Genomic DNA, 18,569 nt, shown 5'->3' with positions numbered 1-18,569 from the left:
ATTTCATCTTAAGTATTCCTTTAACCCTATCCAAACCTAAATTAAAATGATACTTTACAAGTAGTATTTCTACTACTACTACTCTCAGTTGCATGCTCACAATCTTTCATACTCCGTACTGTCCACACTGCTGCCAGCTGACTCCTGGGGGGCAGGATCAATACATAGTGTAATAAAGTGACTGTACATGTAATTCACTCACTGGATTAGTGGATTAGTGTTAAATTACTCTTTAAACACTGTCAATCAAATCTGATCAAACCACACCCACACAGTCCTAATGAAGCAGAAGCAGATCAGATTAGTTTTTGTAATACATGGATGTTTTTTTTTGTTAAACTCCAACTTTGATTGTTGCTGTCATGAATATTTGATGTTGTAGAGAATTTCTTTTACAACATTTAGTTTTCATAAAGTTTGTAGGGGCTTTAAAATTAAACCTAATATTTCAGAAACCACTTTCATAATTTGGACAGAATTTAGAGGGACGATTTGGCTATTATAAAAACATTGCACTGATTGGCTCATTGGAGGCACTATGATTAATGCATACACATAAAAGACATTAATCACAAATCACTTGTCTTGTAAATGTTTAAATTCTTCCTTGACAAAATATCTAATTCGAATGTCACATATGGGTTTAGCATTTTTTTTTTTGGCATGTTTGCTGTTGCCTTGTAAACAGTGCTCTATAACTGATTTTCATAAGAAAAAATAAATACAATACATTTTAATAAGATTAAAACACCACTGTGAAGTTTGTGTTGCATTCATGTAGAGACTTTGTTATACTGTATATACCCCGAAAACCATTACAATAAATCCATATATCTGCAATTCCATGTTCCAAGTGGACAAACTCGATCCGCAGAAGAAGGTCATGTAATATGATCCAAAGCTCCAGAACAGCTACTGAATGGACCTTTGGGTGAGATTGTTTCGTCAAGTGCAGTTTCCAACATCAAGAATGAGCTTTGAAGCTCAAAATAAAATTTTCTTGATATGAAAAAAGAAACAGCTATCGAGTGCTTACAAGTTATATAAGCCAAATCAGTAAGGCTGCAAACTGCTGACTGTTACTTTCACTTCCTACTATCATCCCTGAGTTGTCAGTTTCCAAACTGAATCACTGTAATATTTTTATTCATGAGTGAAGCACCAAGGGACAGCCTGGTATACAGAGCTGTGGACAGCTCAATTTGTCAGGCGCTGACTGACAGACAATAAGCTCTATCATCAATCACAGGGCCTCCCCAGCCACCACTGATCAGCTCTGTTTGCTATCTTCCTCTGTGCTGAAGGCAGGTGAATCAAATGCAAATGCCTCCGTTGCAACAAATGTTACCTTGCCTCATGGACCTTTTGAGAGCGTCCACAAAAATCACATCATAATATTTGTGGCATAATATTTTAGACTGACTGAGAATAACATCTGCCTTTGCTTGTGGGTAACTCTCCATGGCTCTGATGTAAAGAACCATGTAGCTGCAGGGTGAGAAACGAAGTGCTTTCTTTCTGTCCATTGTGGCCATTTTGACTCATTCAGGCAGGAAACTACCTGCAAGATTAGCATTGCTTACTGTCAGATAGAATACATAAGTGACATTGAAATTAGGTAGCAATATTCGCAGCAACAACAGTGATTACTTGTAGTTGGTAGGGAAGTTAGCTAGCCTAACTGCCCATTGGCTACTTTAGACTAGGTTCCAGTATTGAACAAATACACAACCTTTATGTTATGTAAGCTACAGTCAAAGCTGGATTAACCCAACAACTCATTAATAGTTAAATAGAATTTTGGAAATATTTGTTTTCTTGCTGAGAGTTAGATGAGAAGATCGATATCACTCATATTTGTGCATTAACTACTGTACAAAACATTGTAGACAGAGTTGTTTAGTCATGTTAATCATCTCTTGCAAGAAAAAGATCATTTCCCAAATTGTTGAACTTTTCCTTTAATATTATGCTTTAGTGCTGCATATTCCCAAACAAATTTGCAATTACCAAATTACCACATACAGACAAATCTGGTCGGTAATCCAGCTTTGGCTACAGTATATCCCTTTATCTAACATTTCATGAAAACTGATTTTTAATTTGAAGTAGCAAAGCATTGCAAATACTACCACAAAACTGTACATCAAAGCTGATCAGCAGCATTTTTAAGCTATAGGTCTGGCAATCAGCATTTTAGAATATACTCTATATAATTTTCACAGCAATGTGAATTAGTTTACATAGAGACCAACTTATCTGTGTCCAAATTACATGTTAATAAGTAGAAAATGTAAAAAATAGTTGATATATCAAGGGGAAAAGTCATAACAACATATGCCAACTACGTTGCCAAGAAACTGCACCAACAAAAAGGAACACGGGACAGCCACCACAAGAACAAGATATAAAATTTTATTTTCTTCTCTGGCTCAGAGGCATAGTTTACTTTGAATTATGTTTTATGATCTCCAAACAGGTGTTTTGCTCTCTTCTTTACCAGAGTCTCACTCTCAAAAAATGCAACCAGAGGCCCAGAAAATGGACACAGAATATGAGACAGACTCCATATTTCTGTAGTTTTCATCAGACACATGATTTATCCTCATCTCTCACCATTCTGGTACTTTTGACTTTAAATCTAACTCTCTACTGTCTGCATGGTAAACCCAGCAGGGATCTGCAACGCAGAAAACTGGCTCAGAAGCTGCTGTGACTCTTTTCATGTTTGAGTTCATTGTGCTGTATTGGGAGACTTAATGGCATTGTCTTTATTAGAGGAGGATTGAGAGGCCACAGATGGTCCAAGTAGTGCCAGAGGACATATATTACACCTCAACAACAAAGGTGGAAAAACTGCAGTCATGGGATCTGTCCATGATGTCAGGCCTCATTAATCTACAGGTGCTGCAGGGAGCAGCAGGCGAACTGTTATTAGTTTGAAATAACCTGCATTCAGATCTGAGAAATCCTTAAAGATTTCCTGGTTTGAAATAGTGCAGATAGTGAGGTGTTTTCAACCGACCATTAAAAGTGTCTTAGAGACAACGTTTACAGGAATAGTTCAACATTTTGGAAAATACGCTTAATCGCTTTCTTGCCAAGAATTAGATGAGAAGATTAATATCATTATTGTGTCTGTACGCTTAATATGAAGCTACAGCCAGTAGCTGGTTAACTTAGCTAGCTTAGCACAAAAACTGGAAATGGGGGAAACAGCTAACTGGCTCTGCCCGAGCAAAATTCACATTGTCATTCTTACATGTTTTTGTACAGATTAAACAAAGGAGATATAACTTGTTGATTAGTGACCTTTAGAGGTGCTGGTAGTTGAATTTTGTTACCATTGGACAGAGTCAGGCAAACTATTTCCCCCTATTTCCAGTCTTTATGCTAAGCTATGCTAACCGGCCCCAACTTCTCATTTATCTTACAGACATGAAAGTGGTATCAATCTTATCTAGTTCTCGACAAGAAAATGAATAAGCAAATTTCCCAAAATGTCAAACTATTCTTTTAACAGAACTTCCAAAAATTGCTGCCTTCAAATGAATGAATGAAGTACATTACATAAAATGGGAAAAAGATCTTATGCAACTAATTTAATTGTTGTTCTTACCCTGTAGAAACATGCCAGTGATTACACCCCTTGAGAAATGTTGACTATGCTGAGGCATCACACACAGAAGCACTGTCTGAACCATGGGCGTTTGTGTTATTGTGCTGCTGTAAGAAAGTAGTAAGGAAATCAACTGTCGATGTGTAATTAACATGCTCCCCTCAGGACTAATGGCTATTGATTCCTCTCAGACTATTCAATGAAAGTCACCTCTGACTAATGACTTGAAGAAAAATAAAAAACAAAGACGCACCAAGTCATATATGACTCAGTACTCAGTGTCAAATACCCCTGCCTGTGAATAGTAACCACTTGTAAATACCTGAGAAATATCAAACATGTGGGCTCTTGCAGTTGATATTAGCCTTTTGCCTCAAGGTTCTCATTTACTTTGTTCCCTGACATGGACACAGGAGTTGAGAACCCATGTGGCACACAGATCCTTTCATATTTTTCATCGGCGGCATATTCTCAATATCCCTCCTGCCAATTCACCAATAAGATGAGAGGAGTGCAAATTGCCCTTCTGAATGCATTGCTTTAATCAGCATGAATCAAAATGCAGATTTAATCTTGGCTTGTGCTTTTACTTGGCAATTTAGATGTTTGAGCTCAGCTGTGTAAATTCATCTAAGGGATGAAAAGAAATAGTTGTTGCATAAGAATAACAGTATTTTTAATAGCTCAGAATAATATAGATAAGGCTCCCTATTTCGTACATGTCTGAGAGAGATAAAGTAGAAACATATTAAGCTGTTAAAAGAATAGACAGTGGTTTCTATAAATAAGAACATGAACAGATTTTATTTTCAGAGGTAAGATAAGCACTTGAGTCCATAACAAGTAATTTTCTTACATGAATCTGCAATGGCATATTCAAGCACTGCAACAAGCCTCAGTCCTGGCAGTGTTTTGGCAGAATTGTCCCCTTTTTCACAACACGCACTGAAGCCTCTGTTCAAAGCGAGGCTGTCTGAAAGAATGGACAGGCTGCAGCGTGGATTTTCCCTCCGAGTTCCTCAGCTGCCTGAAGAGCATCCAGAGAAGCAGCATCATGAGAGTCAGGAGTCCGAGGAGCATCCCCACGTACAAGCTCAGGTTCCAGCCCCAGCCCAGTGCCATGGGCAGCGAGGTGGACGCCACCAGAAATTTTCTGGGGGCAGGCATGGGATTAGGCAATCCACCTCTTCCAAAAATGCTTTTTCCCCCAACACCTGGATCTTCTCAGGGGTTAGACAGATGCTGTGCTGTAGCTGCCATTGTTTAAACAGGTAACCAACTAGTTTGGCTATGTTATAGAATCCCCATGGTGTAATCCTCCAGTTAGTCACAAGTATGTGCCTTCAATGATATAGCAAATCGAGTGTGCACATGGTTTTTGAGGTGCCCATTCTTCCGAGATGAAATGGTGGAAATCTTCCTGCAGCTGGGCGTCCCCTCTCCTGTCAGACTCTTTACACAAAGCCAGCCTCCCAATTTATGTGAGAGGGGGGGAAAAAAAGAGCGAGAGATGCCTTCAACACCACTGGCTGCTTTTACTTAGAAAGATTAGGAAATTAAATCTGATGACTTGCAAGTAGAAAACAATCCCTTTGTCATTCTAATTGATAATTATGTGCAGTCAAAAAGAAGGGCAACCTTTATTTACTATGCATGTCTTTATATTTCCATCTTCCTATTGGATTCAGTATACCAGTTGTGGGCAGGTGGATTTAATTTATAGCACCACTCCCTTATATTTTATAGAAAAATCCCTAGAGTGTTTGCCTGTCAACAAAACCAGTTTTGTTTTCCCAGTGTAGTCTGAAGCCTCATGATCTAAACAGGACAGACTGAATTTTATCCTTCAATGGTAATTTAATGTCCTATTTCCTTTCAATAGAGTTCTTAGTATTTAAAGCCCCATATGCCAAGTAATTACAAGCACATAATTAAAGACACCTTAATTTTAATCCAAAGCCTGTGATGTTTATTGATTTAAGCTAAACTATTCAGACCCTTTTATGCAAAGCAGGGTTAGTACACAGCTAGTTTTGACTAAACCTCACCACTGTAAAATTTGGAAGTGGTAATGTAGCTTAGGAAATCTTTGAACCAAAACTGGTCCTCTGCTGCCCCCTTGAGTGACCATAGAGATGTAGAAATGAAGTCTTACTTTAAATGAATTTTATTTACAAGAGCCATATTTTACAGTGCAGAAGATGCCATGAAAAGCTGCTAACTCTACAGACACCAATATAATGAGACAGCTGACTCCATGACAGAAAAATACACTTTAATCTGTATCCCATAAAGGTCAAAAGTTGCACCTCTGAAGGTGAACCAGCAACAATAACTGCCATCAACTCTACCCTTAAGTGGAAAATCCACAATTAAGGTTTTCTGGGTTTGAGTACATTCACAAGTCTGTTGGAGTTTGAGACACTAGATCAAAGCAGAATGTTTAGAGTGGTGATAAGACCTCTAGATTTTGTTTGAGATTAAATGTCAAACGATTGAAACTGCTTGATTAACCAACACAACTAGCATCTGTACGAGTGTCAGGATTGAGAATATAAAAATATTAAAAACCTCTAAACATCTAGCTCTACTCCAAGAAGAGCAGGCCATTTTATTTGAAATTGTGGCACACATCATTTTAAAAAAACCTTTAAAAAAAACTTTAAAGACTGACAGGGGAACAACTCTACATGGACAAGGGGAGGGGGGAGACATCAGTTCAGCTGCAATTTAGTTGGAGGGTCGATGAGGGAAACTTTAATGTACCTGAAAAAGAAAAACAGTGTTTAGCCCATTTGCCAGACTGGATTCATGTGTAAGAAATTGTATGCACAGGCACTAATATCTATAGGTCATTCCCAGCCTACTTACTTGGGGCCCTTGTACTTCTCCCGAACAGACTGCTGGGCATGCTGAGCAGCATTTAGGTGGATTCGGTGGAGGTCCTCAACACATGGCATCAGATCATCCAGCGAGTAGCCAGTCATCTCTGTCAAGGACTTGGGCTGAGGAGGAGACAACTTAAGTCATCCTTCTTGTTTTGACAGAATCCCAAGGTTTCCCAGTCACAGGAAACTCACTTGCTACAACAGTCTTTAAATAGAGGCTTGCACAAACCTCAGGAGAATGAGTTTCTGACTTTAGTACAAAGAAGTTTACATGCAAGATGGCTCTAGACTCTGACTTACCCATGAGCCACCAGTCACAATGTTGTTGGCCAGGGCATAGGCTGCAGCAGCTGTTTGTGATGGTAGGTACTTCAAGCAGGGATCAGAATCAACCAGACTGAGCTCCCCAAGGTACTGAGGAGGGGGGGGAAGAAACCCACATTAGACTGCGCTACATGCAATTTATGTAGATTAAAAACAAAAAACCCCAAGATTAGCAATTGTCTTTGCCATGTTTGCTAAAATGTTTTTATACAGGTAACCAAATAGCACAGCTGCAAAGACTCTTGTAATGTTTTGCTGCTCACCATTGCCAGGCTCTCCACCTGTTTGTTAACAGACTGATGGAGGAAGTAGTGGGTGAGAAACTGGTTGATTGTTGGTGCTGCCAGATCAAAGGAGAGCACTTTAAGCACCAAATGCTCCATTCTTAACACTTGCTTCTTGGTGTATGTGTCATCTGTGATGTAAACAAACTCTGCCACCTCAGGGGGGTAGATCTCTTCAAATTTCCTGCATTTGAACATTTAACTAGTCAATTTACACAGAAGGAAAGCCAGTCTGGAAAACACTTTGTAAAATGAATAGACTGAACAAATTTAAGACAATGATACATACGACGCCAACAGCATGGCAGCAGTCCCAACCAGCTGAAGTTTCCCCCGTAGGACAGACATGGAGGAGAGGAAGCGATCGATGTAGTTTACAGCCAGATAAAGTGTCTCGTTCTGGAGCTTATACTCCTCGCCGACCTCAACAAGCCAGTCCACCAGGATGGCCCTCATGCTGTTGGTGATGTCAGGTTGCTTCTTCATGTAGCCTGCTTTAGGCCTTGTTTTTATCTGTGGAGCAACACCAGCGTTTTATTTATGAATTTAAAAGTTAGTTAAGTTAATATACTTTGTATTTAATGACATTTCTACAGCCTCATGGCAAGTGTTTTATAACGTGCAGTATGCAGCTGAAAGAATCTTTGAGGCAGACATGCAGTTTATAGTATAAAGTTTAATGAATCTCACCTCCATGTCCCTCAGGTATGTGTGGATTTCAGCAGCATATTCCGGGACCTCATTTACATTGACTTGTTTCTCCTCCCCCTCAACCACAGACATGTCCATGGGAGAGTCTGACCAAAGAAAGTTTTAATTAGTGAAAAATCTCAGTTCTAGAAAAGTGAAAGCAACTAGTTTCTATAAAATTTTAGATAGTGATAGTAAAGTTGACCATTTCAATTCCTTGCCCTGCATGCTGATAAGGTGTAATAGACAAATCAAATTTTGATAAGTATTTCTAACCTACCAAAGCTGACATCCATTGCTGATGGAATGTCAATGGTGGCCAGGGGCTGTCGGAGCCGTGCCACAGCATTGTCGATTGTGAGGGGAGACTCTTCAGCAATGGACTTCGCTTTGACAGCGTCGACCACCTGCTGTGGCTTCTTGGTGCAGGCACTATCTGGCTCATCCACATGGATCTGGAAAGATGGCTGCTTGGTGAAGGGCTTTTCATAGCCGCTTTTGCTAAAGTCTTCTTTACAGGACAAGGGCTGTGATGACTCCTAGAAGCAGACAACTAGGTCAGTTCAGGCTATCATCCCCTGAAGGGGAAATGCTTTTTGCAGCAAAACAGCTAACAGACAATTGAAGTTATAGCCAAGTGTTGGTACTACACATGAGTGATCAAAACAAAAGCTGCAACAAATGGCATGAAGACTGAACAAAGTGGGTGTGGGGAACCAAAAGCAGTATATTTTTAAGACAAGCGCAATAACTATACTAGATTTAAAAGTGTTTTGGTGCACTCGATTTTCAGCAACCTGCATCTTACTAGGAGGTCAGATGATTACTGTTTAATTTCACACCAAATTGTTTTTGCCACTAGGGAAGGCGGGAGGATCCCCCATACACAGGAATTTATACACACGTTATGTGGGTTTTTTAATTAAAGCCGAATACAGTAGTATAAAGTGAAGCACTTATGATATATTAAAATGGCGGACAACCTGGGTAATAGGCGATGCTATAGCTACATTTAAGTGTCTGAAAGTAGAGTTTAAAAAAAAGTCAAAATATATAGTAAAGCCTGATATGAGAGTGCTGTTACCTGGCAAAATTAACTAAATTAGCTATAGTTGCGTACAAAGGCAACCCATCGTAAACTACGATCATCATTAGCATACATTAGCGCGAACTATTTAGCATCGTTGCCCAAACGAACCTGTTCCGTGCAGCGCTGGTTCTGGGTTTTGCGCTGCTGGTTGTTCTGCAGGGCTCCCAGGACGGTTCTGTTGGCTGCTTGTTTCGGTGGATGGTTCTCTTGGTTCTCATTTGTAACAGCTCGGGGTTTCACCGAGCCTCTCAGTCTTGACACCATATTTTCTCGGTTGTGATGCTCACTAGCCGCGCTTCCCTGTCCTCTGTTAGCCCCGGACATGTTTCCCTCAAACAAAAAGTCCAATCTGTCTGTTCGCTTACCGGGGTACTAACGTTATAGCTGTTATGTGCTCTTGTACATTAAAAATATCAAAAATTAGTTTCAAATGATCACGTGTGGGGTGTTATATGGAAGCTAGCATTAGCAGCTACCTTGCTGAGGAAGGTTAAAGAATCGTTCAGTCAAATCTAAGCTGTTGAGATGGCAACGACACTTGGAACTGCAGTGCTAAAACAAAGCAGACAAAAACAAAAATGCACAGTCGGCGGTACAATATCTACAATAGGTAAAGTGTATTTTTAAGTCGCCATACTCGTTAGTTCCGAAACTACTACCAACCTGCAGATAAACCAGCTATCCATTTAGCTACCCAGAAACATGCAGAGATGTTGCTTTCTCTCAGTTCAAGTAGCCCGCGAGGATTGAAATGGGCCAATCACAGGCCGCACAGATAGTGACGTCTCAGATGTACGGGAGCCGAAAGAGTATAATATTCGCATAATTACAAATTCAAAACCGGTTTGACACATTTGAACGTAGAAGTCGCAAATGGACAGACGTTATATAGGAGTAACAGCTGCGATGCTCACCGATGCAGACAATACAAAGACTTGTCTGTATTGTAATTTAATTTCCTCCTACTATAGATAATCTAACATATAAACACTATTGGCAATGCAACATACGCGCTTAAGTAATTTGGGGTATTTGGTCGTTATTTGACTAATGATGACGGCCAAACACCCACCTTTTCATCTTTTGCCAGCGGTGGTAGAATATTTCAGATAATTTACTTTAGTAAAAGTAGCAATACCATGACATAAAAATACTCCATTACAAATTCTGTATTCAAAATGTTACTTAAAGGTACAGAAGTACTATCAGCAAAATATATTTAAATCAGAATCAGAAATACTTTATTGATCCCCGAAGGGAAACTCTTTGTTACAGCAGCTCGCCTTTACGTCAGTGCACACAGGAGAAAGTACTAGCAAAAAATATAATACAATACACTATAAAAACAGGTCAGAAAATAAATAAATTAAGTACCAGGTGGGTATAAGTATAAGATAAAATAAGTGTGAAGTACCAAGTGGGTTTACCGGTTGATGATGATAATACAGTATAATAATACAATGTAATAATATAAGTAATAAGTAGTGCTGCATGTACTGCCGAGTTAAGTGTAGCTTATTGAGATTATTAAGATATTGCACAGCAGTAATAGGGGTATATAATATCAATATCAATAAATAGGAAAAACTAACATAGGAAAACTAAATATTGCACGGGAGTAGTACACAGTGCTCATTATGCAGCATAATGGCCCTTGTCGGTGCTATATTATTATACAGTATATTATTTGATTATCTTTTCTGATGCATTAACATTGAGGAAGCTTTTCAATGTTGTCCTTAGTTCAGGTGGGGCTAATTTTAACGACTTTATATGGTGTTGAGTGGTTTAATCTTTAACATGGCATCATATTTCATAAACTGAAACTACAGCTGTCAAACAAGTGTAATGGAGTACAGTATTTTCCTCCAAAATATAATGGAGCAGAATTATAAAGCAGCATAAAATGGAAATACTTAAGTGAAGTACAAGTACATCAAAATTGTGCTTACAACTTGAGTAACTTAAGTAAATGTACTTAGTTACTTTGCACCACTGTCTATTGCTGTGATGCAGTTACCATGCTGTACCACCTTATCTTTGGTGTTTGGAGTTGCTAAATTCAAATAAGTGTCAAGAGGACAGAAATATTAGGAAGAAAACAAGTATGGTAATTCATTTATTGACATCAATTTACCAATCAAGTGATTGCAGATGTAATAATTTAATGAACTTGAGCGTGTGGTGTGGAAAAAATAACATCTATATCAATATCAACATTTGTCACATATGGCTCATGGTATCATACAAGCCTTTTAGTAGTATTTGTTCACTATAATTTCCATCAGCCCCTTGAATGATGAATCTTACAATAAAAATAAGCACTAAATTATATTTCAAAAGTGGGCGTATATTTGGTTACTGAAATATTAAACCTCAACCAAAGCTTAGCCGCTAATAAAATAAGGAACCTGCACTATCCTGGCAACCTTGTAGTGGTTTATTAATCACCACCCTTGTTTTTTAGGAGCTATCAAAAGACATTTTAAATGTTTAAATGTTGTACACCATAGTTAGGACAAACAGTATCTAAATGACAGTATGACAACATGACATCAACACTGCTAGTAACTATCATAAAACAAAACTTTTGTATTTACAATACAAAAATAGCAGAAACAAAGACCCTCAAAGACATGTAAATAAATACCCTCAAATCTACATGATATCATACCTCATTGAAAAAGCTTAACAGAGAATTTAAGTCATAATTATCAAGTATCTCCAGCAACGAAGACACCTTGGTTTTCACATTCTGGCCTTTGAACTTGAATTTGTCGATGAAGAGGTCTGTGATCATTCCTACAGGGAAGAAAAAGAAACAAAAAAATATTAGTTACCACCAGCCAACAAGGTCTACATCATAATGTCAGGCTCATATAGTACAGCTTTACCTTTGGGTAACAGTAATCCTGTCAATGAATTGACAAATGTAAAAAAATAGCAAAAGATACATGAAAAAGGAGGAAAATCAGTTATTTGAACGTGTCCCTGTATAAAAGTGTCAGTGAAATGCAATGATAATGCTGCACCATAAAGCCTCTCGAGGTGCGCTGGCTGCTTCTTGTACTCCTCGAGGAGATTAGCGGACTCATCCAAGATATTGCGATACTCTGGGATGAGGAAGTCAGCGTTCCCCTCATGAACCTGAAGCTCCTACCAATGAGAGAAATCAGAGAGGAAGTGGGGTGGCATTAAGTAAGTGATGAACATAAGCATTTCCCAAAAAGATCTGTCAACAGCCCTGAGAGGATGAGTGAGAACTTTAAAGTTTTAACCAAAGGTGGGCTTGTGGACATACACAGTGAATTTACTGAAACAGATGATTCATCTTCAGAGTGGATTTTTCCTGTAAAACGACACGTTTAACCAATACTTACTTTGAGTGCATCAATAAGCTGAACTTTTCTAGCCAACAACAACTGGTACTCCAGCTTTGGATGTATCATCTTCAGGGTGTGGCTCACTGAGTCATCATTGATATCTAGAAGATTAACAACCAAACAAAGAAAGCTAGTTTCACAGGATTTAATTTACTAGATAATATTCCCTGGAAAAAAATTGTGAGCAGACACTGAAAATGAATAATAATACACATACCATATGAAATGTTCAGATTGATTTTCCTCTTGGTAGCTTCTTTAGAGAGAACATCACTCAGTATGGAGATGGTAGAGATGTTGTCTGACCTGAAGTGACCCTCTCCTTTGCTAAAATGACAAATTCAGAAAAAAACATGTTCGATTCCATGTAGATTATCACACTAATCCCCATTGAAAGTTTTAAATGAACTGTGGAAATAACATATAAAACATGAATAAAACATTTCTAGGGGCATCAGACGTGATATGAAATTGTATAACCCCTTGTCAGTTATCTCATAATCTCTACAAATTTATATGCAACTCGAGAAGAGCCCGTTTCTACTGTGTGACTAGTATTTACCAGTAGGTGGCTTCAAGCTGGGTCCCCAGAAAAGTGTTATGGAAATAGAAAGTGATGCTCTCTCCTGCTGGTGTTTTGTCAGGCACCTCTGGCAAACAGAAGACCACCCAGGAGTGGATCTCTGCAAAACTGAACTGTCCCACCAGACTGAGACTGTTCATGGGCCTGTATGACAGACAGAGACACAAAGTAAGAAACAGACAAAGAAAGATATTTTGTAAGGTCAAAATCATGAGTAAAAAACACAGGAATAACACTTAAGAAAGCTTCAGGATAGGATTTGGAATTTACATCCCAGTCTAAATGATTTGAATATTCTTAATCTCTCATGAAAAACCAATCAAATTCCATTAGATATTTTTTAGTTGAAATCTTTACCTCTCTTGGTCTATGCTGTGTGTCCGCTGGTGGAGGGACAGAGGTTTGATCTGGTACTGGCGGACCTGGCATGTCTTGGGTTGCAGTCTGGGGGTAATGTAAGCCTGCAGGGTCCCATACTGTCCCTCGATGGACCTCACCTAGGACAACAGTTATTATGGATGAAACACATAATTTTTCTGCAGTGCATCATCAAATAGTTTGAGCAAATATAATGGGTGGCTATTTCAAAATATACAACAGCTATATAATCCTACAGGAATGTTTCTACTTTGGGTAGTGATTGATGCAATCAGCACAAGACACAGCTGAGTACTGTCTGTGACATCAAAGCATCCATAATTACACAAAGGAAGGCCACCTATGGTATTGTAGCTTTTCATGAAAGATGTAAGAGTAACAAAATACAATGTGTAGAAATTTGATGCAAGTGTTACCTTGAGCTCAAGTCTGGTAGTGTTTGCCTGACATCTGTACGTAGCTAAGAGGAAGTTCCCATTAGGCTGCTGAAAACAGAATAAGAGTCAGGCCTCTGGGAGCAGCAGCAGCAGGTTTGTGACTTTATTTGTACACTACGTTTGTCCTGTGTAGAAAGAGTTTACACAGCTCACCTCTGAATCACATTCACTGAAACTGACAACAGCTGAGTTCTTATCCACATCCAGCAGGTCTATGGGGACGTCACTCTGCATAGGAGATTCATTTTGAAGTTACATTTTGCATGTTTATGTCTGCAACATGGAATCAAGATGTTTATTCATTGAGCAGACCTGGAGGAGCAGATTGTCGATGGCAGTCTGCACTTCAAGAGTGAGGCTGTAGCTGGCATCGTCCTGGCAGAGGGTGAACTTGTCATTGATGCTGAAGACGGGCACGGCAGAGACGGCTGTGCTCGACTGAGAGGTCTGCTGGTACTGCTCACGGCCCTGCAGTACTTTGACCTGCAGCTGCTCCAGCTCTGCCCTGGAATGGAACAAAATTATTAATTTTGAAATCGTACTTGAACCATTATATACTAAGTGAAACACATTAAAGGCGCAAGAACAGACTGTATAATGAGAAATAAAGCAATATTTGGCTGATACCTGAGTGCTTCTACTTTTGACTGGATCTCTTTACTCATCCTGATCTCATCTCCGGGGCCAGCCTCAGCCTTCTGGGGCTCAGTGGTCAAACCAGTCACCCACCCTGAAAGAGGTAATGACAGTAATGAAGAATATGCTGTACATATCAGTTCTCCTTCTACTACTTCACGTTTTAACATTAACTGCTGGGTATAAAGTAACCCATACTACATGTCAGACAGTACAAGAAATTACTGTATCTCTCTAATCAAGAATTAAGTCATGCAGATAAATGGATAGTTTATCTGCATGACAGGCAGTACAACAGACACATTTTCTTCTCTGAGAGAAAACTGTACGCTGTTTTGAATATTTTTAATCTAACCTGTGTAAGTGGCAGTCAAGACCTCATCATAAGACTCTTTCCCCACGCAGCCACCCTGGATGGAAGTCACGCTCTCTGACAACACCTGAAGTCAGGAAAGACAAGAAACTTTAGCCATCAATTTATCATGTTATACAAAAAATGACAATGTACTTGGGCATCTAAGAAAAGGCCAGAAGGGTGTCAATTCACAGAGAAAAATATAACTGATACTATTTAATCTTATAAAAATGTAAGCTAGACAATTCTCCACATTTGATGCTGTGCTAGGTATAAACTCACATGCTCAAAGCGTAAGGTGGGCTCACTGGTGCTGTCGAAACCATAGACCTCAACCGTCCCATCATCCCTGCCCACCAGGATGTCATTCACTCCGTCTCCAACAATGTCATAAGTGTCAATGCACAGAATTCCTGATGGGAGACAGAAAAGTGTAAATCTAAGCGCATCCTTAAAACTGTGAAAGTTTGCAAAACAGTTCTTGTTAACAACTATAATACCATGCAATATTGTAACGTTGACAAAAACATAAAGAAGATGAATTGTTCACTGTTACGGGTTGCCCACCTCCTGCAAGTTAATATTCACATGCTGTGGAAAGTGTTGGTATTAATCTAACATATTAGTGATTTTTTATTTAATTGGCTAAAACATGCAAAACCCTGGTATGGACATGTACACAACATACCTCCTTTCTTTTTGTCATTGTCGATCTCCCATTTGGTTGCAGCTGAGCACTCCCCGATCTGGACCAATCCTATTTTGCCATCTGTAGTTCCATAGAGGATTTCCTCTCCTGTAGAGAAATCATTGACGTTATGTTAGATCTGTTCAGTATAAAGCAGTCTTATGCTTTGTTATTCTAGTACACAGCACACAGAGAGGTTCACTTGCCTCCATATTTGTTGTACAGTTCCAAGACTGATGGCGGGCCAGGGACTTCAACGTCATAGGCAAGCTCAGATCCCTACAGAATAAAAAAGACACAAGGAATAAGAAATATCATCTTATTGTTTGAGGTAGAACAATTTACTGTATCAAAATCAGAACAGTAAATATAATCTTAGTCTACCTTCAAGACTCTGAGAACCCGATCTTGACACGCCAGGACCGGGACGAGGCGAGACAGGTTTTCTGAGGACAAACATGTGATATCATTGATTTTGTCTCCAGAGAGATAGTAGTCTTGGTCCTTGCAGTCACAGTAGTGGTTGTAGATGTAACTTGCACACACAAAAAGGTCAGCACCTAAGACATGCCTGGAAAAGAGATAACCAACACTGCTCAATACAGTGAAAAAAAATTCTGCATGAGTGAATCAAGCAGTGTAAGTCAATCGAAAAGGGGAGAAGTGGTTCCTACATGGCATTAATGCTCTCAGTGAGGTTGGCTTCAAAGGTGAGGAACTGTTTGCCTTTCTTGGTGAATCCTCGGACCTGAGAACCAGAACAAGCAAAGATCTTCTCCTGTGGAGTTCCTGCAGCTCCTCCAAGGTCCATTCTGGCTATTTTCTGCCCTGGAAGTGTTTTAAACACGGGCTGAAACAGAGTCAAATTTCTTGCCATTAGAAACTGAAATTCAACACATTAAGATCCAACTGGCTGTACGATAAGGAAAGAAAAATCTTAACCAGGACACACACCACTGCTTCTCCTTTCTTCATCCCAAAACATGTCAGTACACCATCATGATCAGCAATAGCAACCTGAAACAAAGAGACAACAACCAAGAACCATGATGCTGTAGTATGAAACAATTTAATTAAAAGACAATACACTGCTACAAACTCTAATAAGTCTAGGCTAGTGGTTAAGCACAGGCATCATTCTGACAGATACCTTTTGGGTTGCCTTTTTTCCCAATGCTGGAAGCAGCCTCATAGTTTTCTGGGATGTCACACCAACCTGAGAGGACAAAGCGGAGGCAACTGTATCATAACAAAAATTGACAGAGGTTACTTAAGGGAAACACCCTGAATCAACAGTAAATGTTCAAAATCCAATGTCAGAATAAAATACTTCTAAAAGAGTAACATAAACCACATAAAGTGTACTTATATAGTGTTACCTGTATATAATCAACTCGATTTAAGTGGATCTCCATCTTCCTTCTCTTATTTTAGAGGGGGGGAAAGTATGGTTCAAATCTTCCAGGTAGGTTATCCGGTCATAAAACTGCAGGGATCATTCAGTCACAGTCCACCTTAGCCATGTGCCAGTCACAAATTGTTGGTAAAATTTCCATCCGAATTACAAGACGATAATAATGGTGAACAGAGACTGGGATTAACTATCTAAGGCAAGGAGATTAGCTCGACGTGCTAACGTTAGCTAGAAGGCTAATTGGCTAACACGATTTATTTGCACGCCAACTGTCTACTTTGGTGAATAGATATTATCTTCTACAAAAACTACTGAGCGACATCAAAACACCTGAAGCAAGTCACTGTCTGTATATGTTGAAATACGCAACTAAACTCCCCTTTTAACGCGAATATTAAGCCTTCTATGCAACACTTGAGAACCAGATAAACGCAGTACACGTCGCCAATGGCAACGAGGCAGCCGTAACAAGCTGTGACACCATTGGATGAGAATGCCAAACATTGAAGCTGTGTTCTGATTGGTTGACTCGTACGCTGGCCACTTTATTAGGTAAACCTGTACAATCGAATGCAATTCAATACAACAGTTCTGCCATAAACTCTATCTTTACTAAGTTTATTATGCTCAGTTTTTGTTGACATTGTTGGATATGTGTAAATTCAATTATGTTTATTACTGAGGTCATAGTTACAGGTTGTGTTGTATATTGAGAGGTGTTTCTAATTTTTGGTCCTTCCTATTTACATACATGAGGGGAGCAGAATATTAGAAACACCTCTGAACATAATGTAATCCAGTACAACACTATCACTAACCATGATCTCAATGCTAAAACATATAATTGAATTCACATCTCTATGACATTGTCAAAAAAAAAACCTGAATATTATGTTCATCATAAAAGTAGACTTCAGAACCGTTGCATTTGATTACATTAGATTGTACAGGTGGACCTAATAATGTGCCACAGAGTGTATGGTGTCCCTATATGCATGCATACAGTGATATATGCTTCATACTACAACAAAAAATCTTTTAACTTTATAAATCTATCCACTGCTGAGCATCAGATGGAGTTGAGAACTGTTAATATAGTAAATGGACTCGAGTTAAAGGGACAGTTCACCCCAAAATCAAAAATGCATATTTTTCCTCTTACCTGTAGTGTTATTTATCCATTTAGATTGTTTTGGTGTGAGTTGCCAACTTTTGGAGATTCCTTGAACTGTTCTACTGTTCAGTTAACCATGGCCATACTGTTATTGATGTTAAATTATTACTGCAAGATGACCTTATTTATTGACCCATTTGTAACCAGAAAATCTGTCCTTTTGACTGTTGGAGCTATTGGGCTCCAGCAATTTGCCTGCCAGCAAATAGATCCAGTGTTTTTAATTTTTTTAATAAATCATAAATGTGGTCTTTCATGTAGGAACTATTGGTAGAAAGAAAACAAATCTGTGGATTATTTTGAGTAACCGGGTCATGGTTTTGGAAAGAGAAATTGATGTTGAGTTTTTCAAATGTATTTTTTGGCGCTTTGAGCTCCAGAAGCCGAGTGCCATATAATCGCATTATATTAAAAAATGCAGACATCTCTACGGCCGATATCTCCAAAACTCGGGAACTCACACCAAAACAATCTAGATGGATGAATAGCACTATAGGTAAGAGGAAAAATATTTATGTTTGATTTTGGGGTGAACTGTCCCTTTAAGGTTGTTTGTTAAGTTTAAGAATAAACTTCCCCATTCAGTAGATATTTTGTTCAAAACACGTTTGTCAGCATACAAATAA

General features: G+C 38.9%; 2 protein-coding genes across 5 annotated transcripts; both read right to left on the bottom strand.

Moving 5' to 3' along the window:
- Window positions 1–5,768: 5,768 nt before the first annotated feature.
- ccna2 (cyclin A2) lies at window positions 5,769–9,709 on the bottom strand. 2 transcript variants are annotated; one of them, XM_044206038.1, is made up of 9 exons: window positions 9,559–9,709; window positions 9,004–9,447; window positions 8,086–8,344; window positions 7,806–7,912; window positions 7,405–7,628; window positions 7,095–7,299; window positions 6,808–6,921; window positions 6,491–6,624; window positions 5,769–6,385 (listed from the first exon to the last, which is right to left on the bottom strand). In XM_044206038.1, exons 2-9 carry the CDS (start codon window positions 9,217–9,219, stop codon window positions 6,334–6,336), a joined length of 1,311 nt encoding a protein of 436 aa, XP_044061973.1. In that variant the 5' UTR covers window positions 9,220–9,447; window positions 9,559–9,709; the 3' UTR covers window positions 5,769–6,333. The 2 variants fall into 2 exon arrangements, with proteins under 2 accessions (XP_044061973.1, XP_044061972.1); XM_044206037.1 differs by having other exon boundaries at window positions 9,004–9,608.
- Window positions 9,710–11,001: 1,292 nt separating this feature from the next.
- Window positions 11,002–17,238, bottom strand: bbs7 (Bardet-Biedl syndrome 7). Of its 3 annotated transcripts, none has more exons than XM_044205874.1 (19): window positions 16,735–17,238; window positions 16,506–16,571; window positions 16,310–16,372; window positions 16,030–16,205; window positions 15,740–15,926; window positions 15,562–15,634; window positions 15,356–15,463; window positions 14,950–15,080; window positions 14,668–14,752; window positions 14,304–14,406; window positions 13,989–14,181; window positions 13,830–13,904; window positions 13,656–13,721; window positions 13,219–13,358; window positions 12,841–13,005; window positions 12,496–12,605; window positions 12,276–12,379; window positions 11,928–12,051; window positions 11,002–11,697 (listed from the first exon to the last, which is right to left on the bottom strand). In XM_044205874.1, the coding sequence occupies exons 1-19, from the start codon at window positions 16,768–16,770 to the stop codon at window positions 11,564–11,566; spliced, it is 2,139 nt and encodes a 712-aa protein (XP_044061809.1). In that variant the 5' UTR covers window positions 16,771–17,238; the 3' UTR covers window positions 11,002–11,563. The 3 variants fall into 3 exon arrangements, with proteins under 3 accessions (XP_044061809.1, XP_044061811.1, XP_044061808.1); XM_044205876.1 differs by having other exon boundaries at window positions 13,656–13,724; window positions 16,506–16,594; window positions 16,735–17,236; XM_044205873.1 differs by having other exon boundaries at window positions 13,656–13,724; window positions 16,735–17,236.
- Between the last annotated feature and the right edge of the window lie 1,331 nt (window positions 17,239–18,569).

This window comes from Siniperca chuatsi, linkage group LG8, assembly GCF_020085105.1.
Source record: "Siniperca chuatsi isolate FFG_IHB_CAS linkage group LG8, ASM2008510v1, whole genome shotgun sequence".
NCBI classification, from domain to species: domain Eukaryota; kingdom Metazoa; phylum Chordata; class Actinopteri; order Centrarchiformes; family Sinipercidae; genus Siniperca; species Siniperca chuatsi.
This window is presented reverse-complemented; position numbering and strand designations above follow the sequence as displayed.